At 43.8% G+C, this 25,808-nt stretch overlaps 1 protein-coding gene across 1 annotated transcript; it reads right to left on the bottom strand.

Annotated features, from left to right (window-relative positions):
- Window positions 1-1,176: 1,176 nt before the first annotated feature.
- CREBRF (CREB3 regulatory factor) lies at window positions 1,177-23,412 on the bottom strand. Its single transcript, XM_048960962.1, has 9 exons — window positions 23,250-23,412; window positions 15,613-15,790; window positions 14,655-14,780; window positions 12,746-13,823; window positions 8,476-8,670; window positions 6,520-6,709; window positions 6,021-6,094; window positions 5,762-5,884; window positions 1,177-5,521 (listed from the first exon to the last, which is right to left on the bottom strand). Exons 2-9 carry the CDS (start codon window positions 15,619-15,621, stop codon window positions 5,406-5,408), a joined length of 1,911 nt encoding a protein of 636 aa, XP_048816919.1. The 5' UTR covers window positions 15,622-15,790; window positions 23,250-23,412; the 3' UTR covers window positions 1,177-5,405.
- Window positions 23,413-25,808: the final 2,396 nt, after the last annotated feature.

Genomic DNA, 25,808 nt, shown 5'->3' with positions numbered 1-25,808 from the left:
CAGTGATGGAGGATGCCATGTTCTGCTGGAAACGCTTCTTCCCCCCATGTGCCATCAGCCCTCGGCTTCACCCGAGCACAGACACTGAGCAGTGAGGTTTTACAGACGTGCTGAGGGACAGCTGACTCAAACGAGACCATACCATGCCAAAGATCAGTACAACAATTAAATGCTACTCCCGGGGTCGCTTAATCGAAAGGTTTTCCTCGGGTGGATTGTGCTTTTGTCAGTACTGAATCCAACACAGAAATTTCCCTTCTGAAGATGGATAACGCCCAAATCTGACCCAAACACGTAACTAGCAACTACTCGCAGGAAAACCTTGGAACACTGGTGTTATCCAGAAAGCCTTTCATTTTATGAAAAAACACCGTGGCTTAAGGTAGCTCTGGTTCCACTTTTAGCTCCACTGCTCATTAGAAAGCCAATAGATGCACTGCCAGCATTTACTCCTGTGGAAGTTGACGGATGTCTGAGGGCTGCAATGCAGTGCACACACGCCTTTTCTACATGCGAGAAGCACAGGGGAAAAACATGGCATGTTGTGAAATGTAAATCAGACAAAGATACTTTCGTATATTGCAAAGAAGATAAAGCCTAAAAGTGCCATCTTTCATTAATGACATTTAAGAATCCCAATTTGTATTGGGAGATATTCAAGAGTGGTGTTTTCTCAACATACTAATGCCCTTAATACAGTTACAAAAAGAATCAGTCACCGGAGCAGTAACTGAAATGTACTTCACACAATCCCTGGGGTAAACAAAACAGATTTCAGCTCAGGGCATGGCTGTGTCAATAAGCCAAGACCACATCTAGCAGCACACTTAACTAGTTAATTCCAACTGGAGCCTCCAACTTCAAAATAATGATTAGATGCATTCTTGAAATTCAGGTCTCAAGGCCCAATGCAGACCCTAACATTCATGGTACACCTCTGGTTACGCCTCAACAGAACTTCAGGAAGACTAGCAAGCAAGTTAGAGGAACAGAACTGCATTTGCTACTTCTGTTAAAGGCAACTTATATACAACCCTTTAAAATTTTCCTGATAAAGCCTCTTGCTTTAAAAAATAGCTATATTTAAACCATTTATGAAAAAAAAAAAGCACATCCATTCTTTGTATTTTATGAATAAGCTGTTTTATTAACGAAGGCAAATACTGGATAAATGTTGGGCGGGGGGGGGGGGGGGAACCTTTCTGGATAGAAGGAAAAACGACACCAGGTGTCTGGTTGTTTTTAGGTCAGCTAACAGACCCTTCATCCCTTCAGATTTTAGATTTTTCTGGTTTCTACTTTTTTCCCAGCTTCATTTAACAGAGGCAAAGGGTCTGCTGTCTAGAAAGGATCAGGGACCGAACACAGCTGAGCCCAACTCTCACATCAACTCTGCAGCAATGCAAGCTTCATGAAATGGCGCTTCAGCTGGCATGGTAAGAAAATCCAGCCCACCCACACCTAATAGTTGTATTAATAAGTCTCTCTCATCCAAGAAAAGAACTCACCAAATATCAGTAAGTGTGTTCAACAAACCATAAAAGAAGTGTTAGCAAAAAGGGGTTTAGGGCTCAAAAATGCCCTTTGAGAGCACCCCCACATTCTGCAAGGCCATTCAAAAACTGGTCATCCATATAAATAGAAAACAACTGCTATTGAGAGAAACAAAAATAGATCTATCCAAACTCTCTTCAGGATGCTTTTACCAGTTCAGATTTGCTTTTGGAGGGGTTAGGCTTGAAGAGTTCAAGGGTAATGAAGAACATTTAGTTCTAGATGTACAAGTAAGGCACAATATAAAGCCACATCATAATCTCTCATGAAGAAAGTAGGAAAGGACAAGAATCATACATGGTACAGTAGAACAAGCAGTCCATCGAGTCAGAAAGTGTGGCACCTAAGTTCAGACTGACGAGATTTTAACAAGAGCAGTTATAACAGCATGCTTTTAATATGGAAACAAATCCTAGAGAATCCAGTGTATCAGAAAAAGGAAGAACTTCTGTTTGTGTTAAATCAAAGATGTATAATTGTTTTTGGATATAGGATTAAAAGTGAATATTCACAATGCCTACACTCAAAAACAAACAAACAAACAAAAAATAATCCAGGACTTCATTAAGATCCACATACCATGTATGAACACTGAAAATCTTTAGAAAATGGTCTTCTCTAAAGATCACCCAAAAACGCATGCCACAATTGCCAAAAAACAGAACATGTACATTGTTGGTTTTTATACCCTTAAAAGATTTTGTCTGTGATAAGTATACACTAAATGTATATATTGTAATGACACTAGAGGAAGCAGATTGTTACTGGCATTAAAGTACAACCATTTCTAGACGGTTTAAATGCCACAGAGTCCCCTGGTTAAAATGTAAAGCTGCACAGCTTGCCTATGTCACCTTTATGATAAAGTTAAACCAGCAAAAGGTCTTATCTGTACTCTACATTTTACTGCCAGGTTTTATTTATATCAAGTATCGCTGCAGCATTCTGACCAGCCCAGAGTTAGCAGCAAGTGGCAGGAATCATATAAAACGCAGTTTCTTTTTTTTTTCTTTTTTTTCCTTTTTAAACAAAGTGCTTTTCTAAGATATACATACATATAAATAGGTACAAAATAAAGTGTCAACATTAAAAAGCTCAACTATTCAAAAGCTTTAACTTAAAATAATACATAGAAAACACTGAAATGCAAGGGTATGGAATTCACTAAAGATTCAAAGTCTACTTTGAAATGCTAGACCAAAATCATATTCTGGTTTGCAGATAAAAATAAAGAGCTATAAAGTTCTATTTGCCCAGCACTTCTGAGCAGCAGGGGCTTTCTGATACCTTGTCAGTTCAATTTGTCACAAAAGTTTTTACCTGATTGCAAAACTGCTCGTAACGTTCAGAAACGCCGCCTCGCCGACGTGGTTCTGATAGAGCAGGAGGAGCTGTGCTGCCGCAGCAGCGCGTCAGAAGGGAACGACTCTGTTCGGATCTTTGCACACACGTGGCCTTATCTTCACTAGAAACATTCTTTGTCGGGGTTTTATGGGCAGTATGCATCTCTGGAATAAGTGTAACATTGGCAATGCTTACGATAGGAATACATCTAACCCACTGTGTAAAGCAGCAGCCGACTCTCACCTCACCGCGAGAGCAAGAAGAACACCCAAAGTCCACGCTGATTTTGCAAATCTTAAGTGGATTTACAAAGTTTTGCCTAAATTGCTCTGGGTGTTTGTTCAGTCTCGTGAAGGAAAAACTTTCTGTACAGCTCAGTAGTGGTATTTTGGCCTCCTCCTCCCTTCTGAGTCTTCCAAAATATTTAGACACGAAGTAAGCTGTGTGCACACTCACCAGCATGTGGCAGGAGTGCCACCTTCATCTGCAACTCTCACTGCACTATTACAGACTTTTTTATAGTACAAGCTTACAAGCTTGGATATAAAAATAACCTACATATAAACAAAAAGGAATCACAGTACAAACACAGACAAAGTAGATACGAAGTGGAGAGATTCCCCAAAGGGAGTGGGGAGAAAGCCTTCATGGACTTTGCATTTTTTTCAGCAGCTACATTTGAAAATATTTGGTATTTCTATTTTCAGTAAACAGTGTTTTGTCATTTTAAATAGGGAGAGAAAGAACAGGGAGGAAAAGGGGGTCCATGAAACCAGAGAATGATCTTGCCTTGAGATAAAGGACTTTCATCAAGGGCTAAAGCTTTTTATCTGTACGTTAACACTGACTACAAAGCCAACTCTTATTAGCACAAGAGCAAATAAGAACTGTGTTAATATTTCCCAATCATAGAAACTACTGAATTAACAAGAATAAGTCACATATAAGTTTGAAGAAGCTAGTTTTGAAATACCTGTACAAAAATATAAAAGTCTATAAACTTTTTTTTTTTTTTTTTTTTTGTCTTGTTTTGTTTGAAGCCTGTGTTGATCCTTGGAAACATCACATGCATAATAATACATCAACTGGAAAAGTGGCAACTAAGGAATTAGGTATCTGTAGCTCTTTTATCTCTTTACATATATACACATTACAATAAAAATAATTTTATTTTGGTTGTTTGTTGGAAGTATACTACAACAAGCTAAATATTTCTTTAAATTCTCAAAGTTGAAAACTATTTTACCAATAGCTTACTAAAATCCAAATATATTAAAATCTCCTACAGTAAGTGCAGAGAAAAAAGATTTAAAGACTCCGAGACGGCCACCAACTTATCTACCATGGAAGCGAACTACGAGAACAGCAAAATAAGATCGTTATGAATGGATGCTCCTTCTGTAGATAATTGGACCCAAACGAAAAAATTCACAGTTCAGTAAGATCCCTAACCCTGACCTTGTAGTTTTTTTTTTTTTCTTTTTTTTTTTTTTCTTTTGTTTTTACATTCAGTACAGTATCATATAAGCTGTGCAAAACTTTACTTAGACTGGCAGTTCGCCATATCAGTTGCATTTGTCTTTGGTACAAAAATAAACAATCGCATTAATGTGCAAGTATAGGTTTTCTTCCGGCCAAAGTACCGAAATTGAGTTTTCTAGAGCCATCTTTTATACAATACATAGACTCTGTGGCATATATCTACATTTTCAACATATTCCTATATACATTCAAAAATTTTAAGAGCTGGAACAAATACATTAAAACCTATAATCTCACCATCTGTACATCTTGGTTTTTTTCCCCTCAGGGTTTTCTTCATACAAAACTTTACCAGCTTACACTGATAGCTCTCCCCTCAAAATACAAGGCACAAAGAATATACTTTTTTTTTCTCCCGCTTGCACAGACATTTAAATACTATATTAAGCTCAGAAAAATTAAAGTTTATATGGCACACCAGCTCTGAAGCCACGTGTGCTATGTACAAGTTAATGGTTGCAAAGAAAGCTTACTGTTTTTAAGAAGAACAAAGGAAATCCAATTATTTCAAAACAGCAAACGAGAACAAATACAAAAACAACAACAACAAAAAAACTGAATTGTCACCTTTATAAAAAAAATGCTTCCTCTTGTTTTGCTAGGAGCATAAACCTGCCACTACGTCTGGCATAGGCTAAAAAAATTTTACTAGCAAAAATATGGTTTTGCTTCTAAAACAAAAGTGGTAAGTCTGGTCCTAGAACTTAATTTTAAAAAGAACCCTCCTCTCTGAATGCAATCTCAAAGCAGCTTTAGAACTACCTAATTTATGCTCCAAAAATGCTACTAGGCATTTTATTCCATGCTTTGATTTTTGTTTTCTACGCTGTTGTTTAAAAATAATGGAACCTAATTGTAAGTGTTTACATAATGCTAAACTGACATGCAGACCAGAATGCAATTTACAGTGAAGTACTTGACGACACAGGAAGAATGTGAGCAATGAGAACAGGTGAAGTCATGTCTTAAACTTTTGACATTGGTATTCGTAATCCTACAAGGCCACCTGTGGGGTCTCCTTCTGCAGTCTTCTCCAACACTTGATTCACAAATTCTGATGTCTGTCCAGCTACAGGAAGTCCTGAAAACAGAGGGTAAGAAAATGCACTGTAAGTTTACTATTAATTATATGCATTTTACATTCCTAGAAGTGACACAAAGCCAATGAATGAACGTTCTGGCCAGTAACCAAAGAGAAGGTTTGGTTACAGCTGTAATGAGGAAGCGCTTCCTTTCTCTATTCCAGAAGTTGTTTGTGATCCATCATACCACAGATGACGCCTCTTCACATACAGGTGGATACATTCGATATTCTGCTTACCAAGAGTATCTTTAATAAGTATGTTCAACCTTTGTTCCATGTTGACTCCTCTATCATCTTTAGGCATCTGCACTCGATTAACAATCTCTTGTTTAATGGAGTTGATCACAAACAGCAAATTATCTGCAAAGAAAAGCCTGGGTTAGACATACACTGCATTTGCCCAGGAACAAAAGGGATGCTTAGTTGTCCACACACTGATAACACAGACTTGCCTTAAGAACATAAGAAAAACTAACATGTGAAGAGTTGTATTTACCATATTCTGTGTTGAGACCCCAGAGTTTTACTTTATTGGCTTCATACTGGGCTTTCTTCTTTAGTCTACAAGCCCTATAGCAAGAAGAGTGGAAGAATTAGAACATTTTAACAAATGTTCCAGAATACTAAGAGCATCTGTTTCAGTTAGCCACACCAACTTAGCAACCAATGCTCCCAGACATGTATCTACTCACTCATCTTCACTTCAAGCGTGCTGCTACTTGTATTTGCTTACATTTGTGGATTTTACTACTTTAACAATAATTTGCCCTGCAGCTAAGTAAGACAGCTTCCAGTGAAGATATATTATTACCTGCTAAGGAACAGGTAAACTACATCTCCACAGTGCCAGTTGCCCTGCTTGTTGATAACGGGTAAAAAACCCATCAGTAGGGACTGCCACAGTAAAGCAGGATCTCAAGACAAAATTTAGCCTTACTCGCACGGCTGCAGTAATGCAAATTTACCCCTCCAATGAGTGTTAACTAATATGTTACCTGGAAGCCAGCTTGTTCTTTTCTTTTCTTGACCTTGGTCTGGCAGTTAAGGGAAGTTCGCTGACTGGCGTCAGGTCACTGATCACCTTATTCAGCTTCCGCAGCTCATTACCAATCTGTAGAAGTTTTTTGGGGTTGGGAGTCAGGTCTTCTACATCAGTCCTCCGTGACTTCTTTGCTGCGTATTTACCTGTGTTGAATATGCAGAAGATTGGGTGGCAAGTGACACAACATGCATGCAAAGCTACGAAAAAATGTCCTCAGATATGTATTATTTTTGGTGCAATTTAAGTTCCATTGCTTGTCACAAGAGAATGGTCGAGCATAATGTGGTCTCTGTGGCCTTTCACAATAGAAAGAGCATTTCCAGACAAACTGTTTTGTACAATTCGTATTACATCCAGATCAGATAAGAGCAAATACTGCTGGCCGGGCAAGAAATATATTCAATGTGATGGACAGGATGCAAACAACTGTGCTGAAAAATGTACATCACAAGTTCAAAGCCAGGCACTTTGCCCCATCTTACTATTTCATATGTTCAGCCAACATATTCTCTTGGACAGTAAACTTGATTAAATTCCTAAATAATCTTATTCTGAAAGTTCTGCATTAAGAGAGGCTCTAGAGACTTGGTACTGATGGCCCACACAAAGGCTAGGCAACCCTCTTTAGATCTATTTGAAGCTATTTAAGAGCTGGTTTCATGGAGAAAATTTGCATTCAAGACAAAATCCTTATTAAGATCTTTTGCTACTGCTGCGGTTTTTTTCTAGATTTCTATTAAAAATGCCAGTGGTTGCAGAAACTTGCATGCAAGTGATAATAAACTGACAAAACCTGCTTCAGAATTCTTCATTAGAGAGCTGATAATTCAGCACCATTAAAGGGCACTTGCTCCTACAAGTGTCTAGTGAGACTGAGTCCTTCAGTCCTGTTTATCTGTTGTTCTATAACAAATACAGATATAAGCCCTCATAACAATGAGTAGTGATAGAGGCTTTAAGCACTGTTATTTGACTACAAGATAAGCATGTAAAAATCAAGCACATGAAAAAGAAAGAAGTTTCCTTCCCAGAAAAAAAAAATCTATAAAATAAATACAAAAACCTGTTCATTTATCTGAAGTTAAACTGCAATGTTAAAGATAATTTTCAGTTGTAAGGGAATATAACATTACAATCACAGAAGCTGGATTAATTTTGTTCCTTCAGAACCACAATCAAATGGAACAAGCCTACAAAAGATGTCCTGTGACAAGAAAACAAATATTATTCCTATGAGTGACTTGTTCTCAATAATGTTAGCTGTGTTTCAAGTAGAGCAAGTCGGTGATCAGAAAGTCATGGGAATAAAACAGCCATTAGACTGACTGGGCTAAGTTCCTGGGAGGGTATCTTAAATAAATAGCTTATTCACTGAAAAGTAAAGTAACTGCTCCGCTGTGTTGCACTGACACGGGTGGGAGGAACAGGGAGGGAAGAACAATAGGAGAGAGCTTCAGGTTTTGCCTGCCTGTCCTTTAGTTCACACTGCAGTTAATCTGAACTTTGCACCTCAGGCCACTTGCAGCTTACTTTAACAAAAGCAAGACTGAGTCTGTGCAACAGCCAGGGGCAAGTATCAGTCATGAGACCTATCCCTGATGTTTACAGTACCACACTGAGAAAATTCTGAACTCCTGGGGTTTCCACTGGAGGCCTCTGGAAATTACAAGTCTCAATTCATCCACCTCCTCTGGAAGAAACCACACTGAATGTTATTACTGTACGTTCACTGTGCCTTCCTTGGACACAGCACAGAACTCAGCTCATCGAGCAACAGACCTGCAGTGTTTTAGTGATTTATTTTCACGGTCAAATCTTGTGAGCAGAATCACAATTTCAGGTGGGAAGCTTGGCTTCTGAAGGTGCCAGTGTGACAGACTGTGACTTGTAACTAGGATTCTGTTCTTACCATGGTGCAGACCGTTCTTCTGGTACATGTTACTTGGTAATGTATCTCGGTCCCACTCCGATGGCCGCAGCATCCTTTCCTGCTGGGATGGCGTCAGCTGCTCACTGTACTCCCAGAAGTATCTTCGCTTGCCTCTTTTTCGAGAGGTTATTGCACTCATTTCTTTTAAGTCCTCCACAGAATCATTTTCATACCCTAAAAGAATGCATTGCATCGTTCACGTAATGTTTATAAGACAGTTCCTAGCCTTTTAACCGTGGACCAAGCGTTAAACTCAAACAAGAAAAGATGGCCTGTATCACATTATCTCCTCTGCTTGGTTTTCAGCCTCAGCTACCACTGGGTATTTGCTTTAAAACCAGGGACAGACACCGAGGCAGTGATGGTGCTTCATCAGTTGAATGGAGACAAATGATTCACGCACAGGAGCCCCGTCTGGTTCTTGACCCCTTGAGCTCTGCTGCTCTTCTCCCCCCATCTCACTGCTGTACAGACAACAGCTGTTGCAAAGTACTCCTCCACTTTTAGTGTTCTCCATTAATTAGCAGAAACATGATCCTAACTCTCCTCCACATTTTAATTAATCTTCAATCAAAAGCATTGAAATAGAAGTGGATTAAAAAAATAAAGACGGATTAGCAGAAGGCTAATAAGTAAAGCAAAACTCTTGCTCTACCTTAAGCTCTACCTTGAACTTATATACCCCTGGGAAATAAATCACACTATCCGTCTCTATTAGAATGGAGGAATGGGGAATGGACCCAATTCCACAAGAAAAGAATATCTAAAACGGAAGGGATTAAAGACAACCTGCTCAATTTCTTCATGTCTTCAGTGGGACGAAGACAAATGATCCATGATAAAGCTATACAAGATTTTAGAGATGTATTATAGTGCACTTGATACCACAGACTGTTCTTAAAGTATACGGAAGCAGTAATGACACTATCATGACACTGCATAAATGCTTAGACCCTACCTGTATAGACACAGAATATAGTTTTTAAAATCCTACCTATGCTTTAGAAAACAAATACACCCTGTGCTAAGGTAAGAAAAAAATATACAGCATTGCCTTTTGTACTAAAATGCTTTATCACACTTCACAGATAATTAAAAAATAACCGACTTCAAATATCACATACACTGATGAGGCTTCAGGAAAGCACTGAACGGACTCTACGTGCAATCTGCACTGGGCCTATATCTTCAGCTCTGCACCAGCTCTGAGCAGCAGCTTTCTTTATTTTAAAAGCTTTCCTTATTTTACAACAGTCCATGCAGTTAGACTGTTTGCACTTGAGAAAGCAGCTGAAAGAAAACAAACAAACTGTCTTGCTTTGGTCTGACTGTCTCTCAGCTCATAACCCAACCATGAATGGCACACAGAAGGATGCAACCACTTCTAAACTTGTTTGATTCTCTGGTTTATTGACAGGAAAGCGTTTTAAAGGAAAAATCAATCAGCAAAATGTGTTTTATAAAAGACTTTTTTTTTTCTTGTAGAGTCAAAGTGATCATGGTGATTTACATTAAATATAGTTTCAAGTACCGTGGATGTTTTTAATTGTCATTTTCTTTGACCCAAATGCTGTTTGACGTAAATATCCAAATGCTCTTCCTTACCTTCCACCTACAAAACACGTCAAGCAATGTAACTCATTATATAGGCAGGTATAAATTCAGCCCAACTTTGTGATAACGCAGAATTAAACCAATCAATGAAAACAAATCTCTTTAAGAGCTGATGCGTACAAATGTAAAATGAGGTTAAAATCAAGACTTCCTGTTTGCTTATTCAAGCCATAATTAAGTTGGCTATTTGAATTACGTTGACTTAATGCATCCTGCCTTGCAAGTCTAACACTGACCTGCTACCATTTTACAGTTACATGGAGCAGCCCCTGCACAACGTCCTGCCCTACTCTGCAAACACAGCAGTGCAACAGATCCATTTAGCTCTTCTGCACTGCATCCATCCTCCCTGAATTCTGCTCCTAGCAAATATCGTACAGCATTCTTGGACGAGCTTCTGTGAAATCTGAAACAATTCCTGCATTTACTCTTCAAGCCCTTAGCAAGCTACTCCTAAAAATCTCTGCTCACAACCCAAAGTTTCAGACTAAAATTCGCCAGGGTTGAAAGAAAGACAGAGAACAGGACCGACTCTGCTTTGTACCAGAGTAAATGCAACAAGAACTCCGCCAAAGCAGACCCCAAAAAACCTCTTCTTGTTACTGTTTAACCATTGTGACTTTCACCAAATCCCTCCCAGAGCCCCAGCTGGCAGCACAGCGCCCAAACACAGAGCAGAACTTCACATGATGCCATCTCCTTGTCTCTATAGGCCATCTCCCTTTAATTCTCTTCCCCAGAGCTTCTGACAACTGGATTAACTGTTGCATCTCATTTCTGGAGTCACTGGACTACTTGTTAGCAAAAGCAGTCACTTACATATATTACAACCAAATTAGATAGGGAAAATACCAGTAATGGCAAGCAAAGTTTAAGTGCTGAAACAGGCCCGGGCTTATCACTGCCATAACAAATTAGCTGGACCAAAACTGCTAAATCTGTATCCCAAAAATAACACAAGCATTGTTACCACCCACTAACACTTTTAGTTATTTTTCCCACGTCCCTGAAGTTCAATGTACCTATGTATTTCCTCAGAAAACACTCACTCCAGTGCTTTAAGAAAGTGTGTCATGCATTCCCAAAACAAAAAGAATAAACCAAAGCTATCTGTGTATAAAATACACATATCAGAAGGTCAGCAAACACAGAGTTTTTGTCCTATCTTCACTCTAAATATAGTAACTGACTTTGGTTTCAGTGAAAGCATGAAAGGTGAAGTATTCCAGAGCCATGCCCTTTTTTAGAAGCTCACTCCACAGTATTTACCTCTATTGCAAAGGTAAAACATAAGAGTGCGAGTGACATAATTAAATGTGTCCATGACCTGGAGAATTACCTCCTAACGTATCAAAAACATCAGCTGATGCTTTTTTATAATACTACTGTACTCGAGATGAAAGGCTTCATGGACTTGTGCAAGCCAAGCTCTTTGGTTACTGCAGAGCAGCACGTGGCTTTGTTTAGAAGGCGAGAGCTTGTCATCAGGATGTGAACAAGCAGCAAGCAGTTAATGTAACTCCACCACTGAAAGCCCAGCATTTTCATACATCTCTTTCTCAAGATTACCAGCTGCTCTGTGCAACAAACCTCCGTGGGCTGCAAAGCGCAGCGTGGCGCAGCAATCAGCACGGAGCTTTAATAGCTACTCAGACCTCAGACAGTACAGAGTTCAATTCAGAAGAAGGGAGGAGAGATTTTAAAATGCTAACATATATGCCTGGTGTACATGAAAAAGTAGCATAAAGAGCCCAATACTTAACAAGCTTAACGCCAGCTCAGGAAATCTGCTTAGAAAATAATTTAATCGGAGAGTGCTGTGTGACAAACAACAGCATGCTTCAGGGAAGCTGCTGCTCTTAAAAAGGGAGTCGTTCAGCTGTTTTTCTTTCCCCTCAGCGTTGCACATTGCCAAATGCCTCAATATCTTAATTCTTACACTCTACTAAAGAGCATTTAGAAAATGTGAATATAATAATACTTTCTACAATTAAGCTAATACTTGGTTACAGTCCTGTCCCTGTGGATTTTCTTTTCATAAAACGCTGCCACTTTGCTACATTCTAGATAAAGGTTAGCTTTCATTTTTGGTGTTAATGCTCCATTTCTCCTCACAGAAGAGAAGAATTCCATATTCTTCGAAGACTCACCAGATATCACCATTGAAAACCACCGAGAAATGGTTCTATAACCACAGAAGCACTTAAATAATTAGGAAACACTTTCACTCAGGCTATGATTTTGTGCCAGCTATCAAGAGATACAACCTTAGCACAGCCCACTGAAGCACTAGAAAGCTCTGCACATCCTCTCATCAAACCACAAAAAGGGAGAAAACAATTGCAGGTAATTGCTCCATGACCTTTGGCTACAAACTCAATCTTCTGTATTGTCTATTGTGACTTCTGCTGTATGACTACCATTTATGCTTTTTTTTTTCTTTTTTCCAAAATAGGGAAAATAAAGGCCTTGTGTAGTTTTCATTAATTACATTGTGAAAAGCACTTATAAATTCTGAACATTCATCAGATTGTAAGTGTTCATCTCTAACTACAAAGCATTCAAAAGCATTCTTTCCCTCTTGGCAGATGAATTCATTGACCTCAGTATTAACAAACCCCAACATTGCTGGTACCTGGTTCTGAGAAAGTATCGCTGATGTCATCATCTTTATCATCCTCATAATCTTCTTCCTCATCATCGTTTTCAGACAGCTCATGCTCACTGCCAAATCCTTCATCATGATCCTCATCTTCAATATCTTCCTCATCCTCCTCGTCTTCTTCAGGGTCTCCTTTGGCCGACTGCTCACCCACACTGTCTGTTACAAAAAGAGAATAGTTGTGCTCTTCTTTTTTCTGTGATGAATCTGACACCGATGTGCTGGCAGAAAGGCTGCTCTCCCCCACAACAAGTCCTGGAGTTTCCTGGGGTGCTCTGAGGAGCAGTTCTTGAGTCTCTTTAAAAGGCAAAACAGGAGGCGTACAGTGACTGTGCGAGGACTCTTTTATTTCTTGTCTCTTTGCTACAGCACCACAGTAACAGGTATTTTCCTTTGCTGCGTCTGCATGTGTCTGGCTCAGCACTGGTCTGCTCTGTGGTACAGGATTGATTTTTACTTTTGCCTTTTTAACATAGTCTTTACATTCAACATGAATGTTCACCTTTTCATTATTGTACACACTGGTCTTCACCATGATTTGTGTACTGGAAGCAGGCTGTGTCGCGGGTTTGCTAGCCTTCTGAACATAGTCCGACAAAGGAGCCTCAGCCTGAACATTCTTGGAGGAACAGACTGGGGCCGCTGCTCTACTAGCAATTTTTTTTCCAGGTAACAGAGAATTTAAAGGGTTTTGTTTTACACTAAAGAGTGAATCAGGATAATAGAGTGAATCTGAAACAGGCTGGGAGTCCTCACTGTTAAGCTGAGCCAGAGTCGGTGTTTTGCTTATCACCTCTTCATCTTGGTATGGGCTTGAAAAGTCATCAAGGCCCAAATAATCCACCTCTTTTGTTCCCCAAATGTCACAGCTGGTTAGTTTAGTGTATTTAGTTAAGTCTTCACAGTACGTGTCCCACTGCTCCCACTTTGAGGTGAAAGCAGCTTCTTTGTCCAGGATGTCTGTAAAAGACTCTAAGTTCTCAAGGTCTTTGCAGTCCTCCATTGAAAGTAAGTTGTCCCTGGAGCTTTGCTGGTAATCCATTTCTCTGTCCTGTGCAACACAAGACAAGTTAAAATTAAGATAGAAAAGTAGTATCAAATCATCTCTGTCCTCTATTTAAACGTATGTGGTAAGCCTAATTCAAGTGAAGAGTAAGACAGTGATATGAAGATACCTCAACTTCCAACTAACAACTTCCTCTGAAGTTCAGGTCAGACTGGGGCCCAGTTTCCCTGGTTCAGCAGCAGATCCTTGGGGAAAGGTTGCTACAGATACAACTCAAATACCCCTCCATTATTCTTCTGCTATTATACTGGTTATTAGAAACTAGAATAGGACCAATACCCACGTACTTAAAACATGAAAAACATCACAGGCAACACGTTCTAGTTTCCATAAACCTAGGTCAAACTTTGTTACGTGAATAATAGAAATTGCTCAAGTTTACCTAGAGGTAAAGGTAAACTGGAAAAATTCATTCTAAGCTCATCATCAACAACAAACAAACAACAGTGAGCTACCTTTCACTTTCCATACAGGAAAAAACAAGTGCTATTGTGAACAGCTCATGAGTCAACTTTTATTTTGCTTCCCCCGCATGCACAACTTGAGTGAAGTAGCACATAAGTGCTCTTGAAGAAAAGGTGGTTTGTAAGCAAGAGTCTCCATCACCACCACATAACAACACAGCTACATTTGATACTCGTGTACCAAGCCCCTCCTGAGGGCCAGCTTTAACAAGCAGTTAGGCTCTTTCCCAGTCATAGCAAGCAGGAATGAATAACCACCCAGCGTTCCTGAGCAAATACCCCCTTATTACTACATGAACTCAGAGTGTTGTTCAAGGAGAAGGAGGTATGTGCACACAGAAAGTGGGCCTACCAGTTCATACATGAAGTCTGGATCTGAACTGCTTGCCAAGAGATCTGTGCTCATCAGAGTCTGTTCTGAAAACACATGGCTCCGAAAGGCATCTCCAAAAGGAGGGTCCATTCCACTCACACTGGGCTACAACAAAATCGATAGGGAATGTTGAAGCATATCATAAAAAAGCATATTCTTTACCTCAATAAAACATGAGTATTGATATTTTATCCAAGTGTCTGAACTTGTGCTATACTTGCATCTGGAAGGTATTTACCTTACAGATTAGCATTCTGTTTTGTCAGTTTGAAAATCGTAGGTGTTTGCCAAGATTAGGGATACATCAGCATTTGCAGAAGAGGAGAGCTGGCAAGACCTGGGAGCACCAAGAGGCACTGCTTGCTTGCAAGGCCTCCACCCCAGCACCAGTCACTGTGTACTAGAGCAGCGCTGGCTGGTTTTAGAACCATCAGAGCTTGTAAAGCTTCTACCTGAGATTGTAACAATAGCAAAGTGTAATTAAATCAAGAGTGTTGTCTCTCCTAAAAACAAAGCAGAACTTTGCAAACAAACACTACGCAGGATGACTAGGCAAACAGGTGATACAAAGCAAGACTCTGCTACATTCAATTCCAGACCTCTATTTCTCTTCTAGACAAACTCGCCCTGAGGGCTGGAAATGAGAAACACTGTACTGCAGGAAGTCCTTCAGTTGCTGCAGTGAGAAGGGGCGCTTCTCCAGGCAGCTCCCCCCATCCAGGAGACAGCTTGGCTGATTCTTGCTGCGTGAACAAATGCAGCACCAAGAGCAGCCCCACAGCTTCCACCACAGACTCCACCAGGACGCTAAAAACTACACACTGTTTAGGCTCTCCTAATTTCTCCCTGCTGATGCCAGTCAAATTTGCTGGTACGCTTTTTCCATTTTTTTAATAAGAAAGCAATGGTATTTACGATCATAAGATTCCAGACTTACCTGAGGCATTTCCAAGCCCAGATTCCCCAAATCCAATTCCAAACTTCTTGTTTTATTCACTTGTAGATTTCTTTCCAGCTTTACCTCAGTCTCAGTGAGTTTACACAATCCATGTAATGAAATTTTTCCTTGTGGTAACTTTGATTCACTGTTATGGAGCTCTTCTATTTGTAGTTTTCTGTGTAGAATGAACAGAGCAAACCCCAATGAGATAAGTGTCCATCACCAGCAAGACAGGGCTTAAAAAAAATGCCTAAGTGAACTGAAGACAAAAATTCTCTCCAAACAGTGATTATTCCTCATGCCTGAATGTACAATGGTTTGCCTCCCCACCACTGTTCTCCCAATGAAAGGGCACAGGTGTGATAGAAGAGAAATTCTGCAAAAACCTTTTTGACTGAGTTACATTCCAATGCCTTTTTTCCTCACTACCAGCACCACAAACTCTATAGACATATGAAAAGAAAAGCCTGCCTAATTGGAAGTAATGACTAGCATACTGCTGGGGACACGAGGTTAACAACCTTTCTGACTAATACAAGTGAGCCAATAAAGTCTAAAACTGTCTCAGACAGACATCTCAAAATATTAGTGTCAGAACAGGCAGCAATACTGCTCCAGTAACAAGACTCCTCCTTTTCTTAAACGTTTAAATCCATTCAGCTTCAGATAAGATTCTATCAATCACTCACACAGCAGCATCTAGCGGCAGAGGGACTGCAGCAAGCAAGCACATTGTCCAGAAGTTAGGAAAGGAAGAGACAACTGCCCAACAGAACAAGTAACAGGAAGTAGAAAAATGTGTTAAGGAAGGGAGGACAGGAAGGAAGAGAGAATCCTTGGTATCAAATTAGTATCTAATGTAACTACATTGGCTTCATGGAGTCTGTTTTCCTATTGCCTTGCGCTCCTGTGATATGCCGGCCTCTGTGTAAAGTGTTTTTAAGAAAAAACTGTCAGAGGACCACAATCCCAAAGCAGCACCACCACGTGTGCATGGTTTAACAGTGTTAGCAGTGAAAATACATTTGTTTCTCTGAATAGAATTCCTCGCCAGACATTGCTTCTAGGCCAGTGCAGTGCAATCTGCTCAGGCTATGTTTATCTGCTCACCGTGAAAAGCAAACAGCAAAATAAAAGTGTTCTACACCGCTGAGCCACCTCTTCCCACCAGCACATGGCAGAGGTTATTCCCGCTCTCTGATAGTATCTCAGCTATTTTGTTCAATTCAGCATATATTCTAACAGATACTGTGACAAAAACCATCTTTACTCATCAAAACATATCGCTTTTCAAATATCAGAGCACAAAGAAGAAAACAAAAGCTGCATGTCCAGTCATGCACAAATTACAGCTCTCAATAAAACCGAGATCCTGCTGCCAAGGGGTCCCGTGTCCATTAAGAGCCAGCTCCCTCTGACCAAATCTTCCTTTTGCTCTAAGGCTTCCAGGGAACTCCTTTTACTTATCTTAAAGTGACATTTAAAAGCTAGGCTTGCATCCCAGGGCAACTGCCTGAACAACCCTGTCTTCCTCTGCAAAGCCAAGGCTACACAGACACAAACCCAATCCTTCCTCTGCTGTAAATGTGGCATGAATGACAAATGCGCTTTGCAGCCCGGCCTAATGCTGGAGAAAGGAGCTGCTTTTTAAAACAAACGGACTATTTTCCCATATGCAAGGAAAGAGGTGTGAAAGATCTCAGATTTAATGCATTAGCAGCACCCTCCTTTCTTTCCATAGAGAGCTGCAGATCAACGTCTTTTCAGCAGCACATCAGATGGATGCTGTCTGGTGCCAGCATCAGGTCACAGCCACAACATCTGCATTCAGATGCAGACCATCCATCCATTCTGCCACTGCGTGATACACAGGGGAACGAAAGGAGAAGTCTGCTTCGTCATTACCACCTACTGCTGTGCCTTGGTCAGAACACATCCCTCCAGAAATTCCACTGTCCTTTATACACAGCTACAAAAAGGGAATTAAATTTAACTGTCACTGGCGCTGATCTCACCAACCAACAAATGCTGCCAGGAGTCAGGACAAGGGAGATCTGGGGGTGTTTCCAAGCCCTGAAAACAAACATTAAATGTTCAAAATACCTTTCACTCTCCCTGAACTGATCTGGCTACAACCTTACAGCACTGCGTGTTCTCCCAGGTCAAAGGAGAGTATAAAATAGGGAACACAGCTGCAAACTCTGAACAGCCTGCAATGGAAACTCTGCAGGTTATTGTATCACCTATGAGATTTGAATGAAGTACTCGATCTGCAGCAGAGCTCAACAGCAATAATACCAAAGACAAATACAGCAGGAATTTCTACTCTAGGACAACTTTCATTAATGCCTTCTGTTGGCCTCTCCCATATGCAGGGCAATGTGGGTGAAATCCTGTGGCTGCCCCATGGCCATGCAGTGGGTGGAGGTGGTGCAGCCCAGTGCTGCCTCGTGGACCTGAGCATGGGGAAGGGCAGGATGCCTTGGGAATGTCTGCTTCCACTGAACATTTAGGAACCAAGGGCGGTGATGGAGGCACGCATATACATATAATGCTCACGCTTGGATAAAACTTCCAGAAGTAGTCAAAAAGTAACTCAAAATTGCTCTACTGAGTTAATAATTCTTTAATCAAAGGCCAAATCCTAGCAAAAAATCCTCTGTATTTTTATTTACTGTTTGGAAATGCACCTTCACAACAGCCTAACAGAGGTCCCACAGTGCCTGGGAAGCCTCAATTTCAAAGCTCTGACGCTAGGCTCATTACAGGCCATTACTGATGAAGCTGTCTTTAAATTGGCAAACATCAGGACCTAAACTCGAAACATGCAGCATTAAGGAGACAGATGGCACTCACCATGCATGTGCCATTTGCCCAGATGAGCAAGACACCCCCAGCAACTACACACTATCTCCAGAGAAGCCCCTATAAGAGAAAAACCCAAAATGCCACCTTACAGCTTGATGAGTCTGAAAGTCCTCCCCAGCCACCTGTATGAATCATTTGTACCGCCGGTGTAACCCAAGTTCCTATTTCTGTCTCAATTCAGATGCGCGCTCTGAAAAGCAGGCAGAGCGCAGCCATACCATTTATTGACTGCACGGTGCCTATTATCACAGCAGCTAAATGCCTGCTGCAAGCACGTTACGCCAACAATTACACTTTCCATGGCAGTAGCTGTGCATCACACAGCGCCGTTTGTCACAGTTACATTTTTCATGCAAGTAATAACAACAATAAAAAGCACGTCATGAGAGCCTGTCAGTGCTGGGCTACAGCGTGCAGAGCCAAACTCAGCTTCAGAGAAGGCACACAGCCTCTGCCACGTATATCAGAGGAACGATTACGTACCAGGCAGCTTTTGTTGTACGGAGATGCTTCAGAAAGAGGAGCACCAGGTTCTCCGCTTCTCTCCGAACTTTTTTCCTGCCACACTTTGTGCCAGTCTGTTTCCTATTACAGACCATACTCTGCTCAGCCTTCAAGCGCAGAACATATTTTTCTCAGTTTTGTTTCCATCTAACATTCTTGGGTTGTTTTTTTCCCCCCCTTATTTCTACATTAATCTTCAGTTGTTAACCGGACTTAAAAGAAAACACAAAACTCAACACATTTCCTTTTCTCCCTACCACAAAGCTGCTCAGAAGGCCACTTTGGGTTTGTTTTTGTTGGTTTTTTTTTGGAGCTTTTTATGGTAGCAGTTGAGTAAAGACTGTCTGTAGGTCCTGAGCTTCTGCCCTTCCCAGCATCGTTCCCCGCTCACCCAGCAAAGCACCGCAACCTCCACAGTCATGTTTTTGCATTAAAACGCAGTGCTAGCACCTCAGACATTATACTTTTTGCCTTTCGTATCCCCGAGGATAAACTACAGCTGCCCAAGACATGCAGATCCTAAGTCTGATAGTGTTGCCTTTTAAAAGAAGTGAAGATACAAAGACTGTTTCACTTCTGTTAAAGCCTCTTCCTTTCAGGGCTGGAAACTGCTGCTTCCCTATCTTCATTCCCTTTCCTCTACTGATCTTCCCCTCCCGTTATGTTTCAGCTCCACATGCCCAGAGCAGACAGACTTCAGGACCTCGAAGCAATACAGATACACAGAATCTCCCGGCTCCAACCACACATGCAGCACTGCAGGTCAAAGAGCTGAATTACCAAAAAGAACAGCGCTGCATTGCTGGGATCACTGCGCCCTCCCACACCCCGGGCACCTCACTGCAGAGGGGTATTCCAGACCAGCATGACTGCACAAGCAAATAAGCAACGCCAATAACTGATCCCAGTGCAAGAGGCACAAAAGTGATTTAAAAACAAAACATGTATGCAACTGTGTTGAACCTATGTATTTTATAGCAGCTGTGCCCAGAATAATATGTTCTACTAGAAGCAGTGGCCTTTCTGTACATTCTGGAACAAAGACTGAGATTTTATTATTACTTTGGGTCCAAGAGTGGGAAATGCAGCATGTTACACTTGACAGAATTATACTGACGTACTTCAATCCATTTAAAAAACCTTTTATAGCTAAAAGATGAAACAAGAAGGGCAAGTGAGATATCAGACAGCAACACCATCAGCCAACACAGTCACACACCAATGGAAAGGTTCTAAAACAGGAGGAGGGTTCTTTTCTTACCATAACATAATGAGGGAAGGTATTACTGCAGGGTCTGAATCCTAAAAGCTAAGATTTCCAGAAACCTTCCAGCTTAATTTTCAAGGCAACACCAACTTTCAATCACTTCTTTTTAAAACTTTTATTTTAAATGATCCTTTAGTTAGATTTCACAAACCACTTAATACGGACATGCAAGTCACAGAACCCAAACCAGTGGATTCACTTGTTCATACCATGCTACCAGTCAGACACAAGCTTCTATTTATTCCCAATTAATTCCCGTTAATTCTGAAGGGACTTCCAACCCCTGTGCTTCAAAAAGGGTTTTTTTTTTTTTTCAGCTCTCAGTATTTAGAAAACCACAGTGAGATGTTCAGCATCTAAATGCCTCTGCAGCAGATTTCTCTCCTCAGCAGGTAACACTCCTACCAAATGCAGAGCAACTCTTTTGCTCAAGTGAGCTAATTGCCACAAAGCAGCATATGAGCTCTCCGAGAGAGCTCTGAAAAGAACTATTGCTGAGCATTGGTTTCGACATGCAATCTTTCCTGCTAAACCAATGGTGGTGGTGGTTTGATGGTTGGACTTTATGATCTTAGAGGTCTTAAGCATATGAGGGGCAGCTGAGGTCCCTGCATTTGCTCAGCCCAGAGCAGAGGAGCTGAGGGGAGGCTCATGGTGGCTGCAGCTCCTTACAGGGAGCAGTGCTGAGCTCTGCTCTCTGTGACAGAGCCTGATGGAACAGCATGGAGCAGTGCCAGGGGAGAGCATGTGGGGCAGAGGGAAAGTTCCGCACCAGAATACAGTGGGCATGGAAGGGGCTGCACAGGGCAGCGCGCATGGCCCTGAGCTGCTGGAGATCAGGCAGTGCTTGGACAATGCCCTCAGACACGAGGTCTGGATGTAAGGTAATGCTGTGTAGAGCCAGGGGTTGCACTCAGTGATCCTTATGGGTCTCTTCCAATCCAGGACATTCTATGACTCTATGGTCTCTTCCAGCATTAAAGATTCTATGATTCTATTCTATGATTCCAATCTATTTCCTCCATAGAAGTCCAGTTCCTCATTTAAGGTGCCAAAAGTAAAATCCAAAGTTTCTAAGTGCCTGCTCACGACTGTCACTACAGGAACACACACTGAATGATAACTGACGCAGAGATGCTAAGTAGCCACTTGGGTAAAGAACTCTAGGCCAAATCTTAACCCTCCTAATTTAAAACACTTTAAGACGTTAGAAAGCTAACTCTACCAGAAGCTGGTTCTGTTTTCTTGCTTGATTTCAACAAACTGCTCTCAACTGCCAATATTTCAGCTGCTGCTGCTGACAGACTGGCACTGCTCAGCACGATGTATGGGGAAGCCTGAAAATGAACACGTGTTTATACTGGAGCGTGACAGATTGAACTGGAGCCATTAAATTATCTTCCATGTCTGAGCAGCTCTGCAAGGTGCTGCCCTGAGCAATGCCACGGATGTGGCTACGGAGGGTCACCAGGCACAGCAGCTGGTGATGGAAGCACGAAGTCCCGGGTCGGTAACGAGCCCGGCCCGATTCGCTTGGGGGAACCCTGCGCTGGAGAGGTGGGCCGCGGCTCTGGGGAGCTCATAAACGGACCGCGGGAGCCCGCAGGAACAGGCTTATAGGGGCAGGCGCCAGACCGACACCGAGCTCCGGGCCGCCACTGCCCGCGCAGAGCCCACAGAAGCGGGGAACTCCCGGAGGCGGAGCGCAGCGCACCTCACCCCGCTCGGCTGCCTGCTCAGGGCGGCCCCAGCCCCGCCGCGCACCCGCCCCTGACCCACTAACACACCTCCCCGCCAACATGGCCGCCTCGCCAGCCGGAGCCGAGCGCAGCCTAACCCGGCCGCCGTCCCGCCCCGCCCTCTCCACCCGCTTATTGGCTGACGCCTCCGGGAGTCTCTTTCCCATTGGCCGCCGCTCACGCCACTCGCTCGCCCAGCGGCCCTTTCAAGCTAGGTTGAGGCAACATGTAAACAAACCCCCTTCCGCCGCTCCTGAGGGGACCGCGGCGGCCCCGCGCCTCCAGGCCGCGCCGGTTCCGCACCGCCTCCCCGCAGGGCGCCGCCGATCCTTCCTACCCGTGGCGGGAAGGGCGCGGAGCTCTCCCTTTGCCTGACGCGGGGGCTGCCTCCGCCCCGCTGCTCTCCAAGGGTCTGGGGCTGCCCTCCTCGGGGCTCGCGGCCCTCAGCCCGAGGGGCAGAGCCCCGTCCCGGGGGGCCGCAGCCAGGTCGGGCCGCTCCGCGGTGAACCTCCGCGACACCCCAGCAGTTACATAAAGCCTGCGGCCGAGCAGGGGTTTCCCGCCCCGCCTCCCCCCGCAGCCGGACACCGCCGGCCCGAAGGCGCGGAGAGCCGCGGCCCGCTCCGGGCGCTCCAACAGGTGAAGGCGTAAGGGATGGCGGCCGCGAGCCCGGAGGGGCAGCCGGGTCCTGCAGCAACAGCCGCTCGGCGCCGGGCGGTGAAAGCCGAGCCGTCCCGCAGCTCACGGCCGGAGCCGCTCCGAGGAGCGAGGAAGGCACCTCCGCCCCCCGGCACTCCGCAGCGCTCCCTTCCACCGCGCCGCCGCCGACAGCTGCCGCCGAGCCCGCGCCCCGCAGCCCCGCTCGGAGCCCTCCGGGCGCCGCCTCCCGCAGCCGTGCAGAGGGACGCGAGCACCCCCGTCCCGCAGCCACACCCCCCAGCAGCCGGGCTCTGCGGCCGTAAGCTCGCCACCGGCACCGCTCCTCCGCTCCCGGCGCCGGGCAGACACACCCCTTTTCTCGCGTGCCGGAGCCCCCTGCCCGTCGCGCGCCGCCGACCCCCTCTTAACACCGCCTCCCGTCCGCCGAGACGACGCGGCTCCCTTCATCAGAAGGCAGGCCGGGCCGGCGGCGGCCGGCGGACGCGGAGCTCCCCGGAGCCCTCTGTGCTGCCCTGCCTCCCCCTCGGGGCGCAGCTGCCGGCCGGGGCCAGGTTCCGCGAAGCCGCCGCCCGCCGCCCCCCGCGGCCCACACTCACCGAGCGGTCGGGGCTCAGCAGGGGGCGCCGCCCCGCGCGCTCCGGCCCGGACCCTCCATGCGGCTTTGGGGTTTGTTTTGTTTATGTCCCTTCCTGACGGGTTCCCGGAAATCGCGTGACTCGCCCCCCTCACGCGGGAAGGGAGGGAGGGGGAGGTGAAACCAGCCAATCGCCGCCCGCTTCTGCGTTGTCCAATGGGAAGCCACCGGGCCTGGCCTCCTCCGTCACGTGACGACAGCGAGGCGCGCGGGGGGGTATTTAAGGCACGGTGGCGGGCTGCGCCTCAACAATGCGCGTTGTGGGGGGGGGGGGGGGCTCGGGCTGTGTGGGGGTGCGGGTGGGGCACCCTGCTTTATCTAGGGGAGAGGGTCTGCTCCGCTACCGGCAGTGTAAAAAGCAGCTCCTGCTCTTCCCCTCTGCACATCCAGCTTGGGGGAACGCATCGAGGCAGGAGGATGAGAGGCTCCTGCTCAGAGTTACGTACTGTGCATCCTCTCAGCACTGCGTTGAAGCTCTGCTGCTGCCTATAGCCACGGGCACGGCCACAGTCACTTAGACACAAAAGAAGACATTACTAAATAAAGTCCGGTTCTTTCCTTATTACCATTTGTAAATGATATTTTCTTTATTGTGTTAAACACACTTTTGTACCTCATTCTCCCACACTGACCCCATCCCCTCCCACCACAGCTCCCGCTGCCCTGCAGGAGCAGCCAGCAGCTCTGAGCGCTTCCAGCCCTCAGCAGGAGTGAAGCATTTCCATCGTTCTCCACGGAGGAAACCCAAATGCCATGGAGTTCTCAGAGCACTTTCCTGTGCAGGTGTTTGAACTGCCCAAACAGCGCTGACAGAACAAGCTAAAAGCACGCGATGTGGCACTGACTGGAACACAAAGAGGCCCTGTGTTTGTGACCTGAAGCCCCCAAGATGCCTCTATGGAGTCTGCTTCCTTAACCATCCGTATTTTATATTTAACTTCTGAAAAACATCAAAACACACCTGGAAGTCAGACTGTTCCCCTGCAGCTGCTGGCTTTCTATCTGTTCCAAGCTCTAGCTCATGTATATTTTAACATTTTCCATTGTCTTCTGCTGTCACAAAGCAAGAAACTGTCACAGGCTTTGATACCTGCATTGTGTGTTAAACACCAGCGATTGAATCTGTCTGTTCTAATTTCCTGCAGTCATGCAAAATAAAACCTTCTCAGAAGCCGTGTTAATTCCTGGCACACATGCAGCAGAAGATCACAATGCAGACAACAGAACACACAGCATTCAGCAGAACAGAAATAAAACATTATCTCGTAACTTATTTAATCATGCTACTTGCGCGTATCTGTTCCAGAGGAAATATTAAGCATTAGATAAAGGGAAATTTCTTTATCTGGGAAGCATCTAAATATAAATGCAAGTATGGCTTGTTTGCCCCGGCTTTAATTAGCTCTTAGCATTAGATTCACCAGCAGCAAAACATCAAAACACACCCCAGGACCTAGTTTACTTTCCTGTATCTTCAACAGCGATTGCTTGAAACCTAAAAGGGAAAGCTTGTTTTAAAGAAAAAGAAGGTTAAAAAGCCAATGTAACAATACCACTTCTAGCCAATGGGCTTTTTCCTTTTGGGTTAGTCTCACCTGACTTTAAATCCGACAGCAGATCAATGTATTTAAGAACTCCCTAACAATGTCTTGAAGCATTTCTCTTTCCCTCCCTTTATGACATCAACATATCTCATCCCCCTTCCCACACAGTTAAAAACACCTATGTTTCACTAAGCTCCCTCTGATTCCAATTTTCTTTGGAATTCTTTTTCCACAAACTATGGGGCATGGTGGAGCACAACTCCTCGCATGTTAAAATACAGCTTTCAATACTAGCTAACTTGGAAAAAAAATAATCACCATTCCAGTCCCAACAGTCATTGTACTTATTTATACTACCAAGTGTTATAGCTTCTGCAATTCATGCTGCCTGTTTCTGATTACCACGTTACTGCCTTTTGTAAGGATTTCAGAATTTCCTGTACAGTAATGAATACCATCCCACCAAACAAGTTAACAGCATATTCAGAAGGAAAAAAATGCTCCATCCCTGTGCATAACAATATAACAAAGCAAGGCAAAACTGCTAGTTATCTGGACTTGATTTAAAGAAAGTATGCGTGTAGACTCCTGCAAATAAAAGCAGGGTTGGTACTTCTGAAGTTATTCCTTGGCAAATGACTGACTCGATTCACCCCCAGAGCTGCAGCAGCCCTCCATGTGGGCTCTGCCCCTCCACCTTCCCCCCATCCCACATGCATGTGTCACCCATCTAACACCACTGCTGTGACTTCAGCTCACCCCACACTGCTTGTTACTATACATGACCTCCAAGAAGGCCAGGGATTCCATTCACCTCCTATCAAAACCACTGTTTACAGTCCATTCAAACCAGTCACATCATCTCTGCTAGTTAGCCCTTCTGGGATCAGACAATGAGAAGCTCACGGAGAGCCTCTCAAGCAAACACTGCTCCCTGCAGAACTCATCAGTCATTTTGCTCTGTTTTGGAGCCATCC

Source organism: Lagopus muta, chromosome 14, assembly GCF_023343835.1.
Source record: "Lagopus muta isolate bLagMut1 chromosome 14, bLagMut1 primary, whole genome shotgun sequence".
Classification (NCBI taxonomy): Eukaryota; Metazoa; Chordata; class Aves; order Galliformes; family Phasianidae; genus Lagopus; species Lagopus muta.
Note: the sequence above shows the minus strand (reverse complement) of the source record. Positions and strands in the feature narration are given on the sequence as shown.

Bases quoted from the DNA above. Each gene is read 5' to 3' on its own strand.
- CREBRF (XM_048960962.1), bottom strand. The intron at 13,824-14,654 runs GTAGGCCCACTT...TGTGTTGCACAG, and splicing joins CAGACTTCATGTATGAACTG to GACAGAGAAATGGATTACCA. The intron at 5,522-5,761 runs GTAAGCAGAATA...CTCTGTTTTCAG, and splicing joins ACTTATTAAAGATACTCTTG to GACTTCCTGTAGCTGGACAG.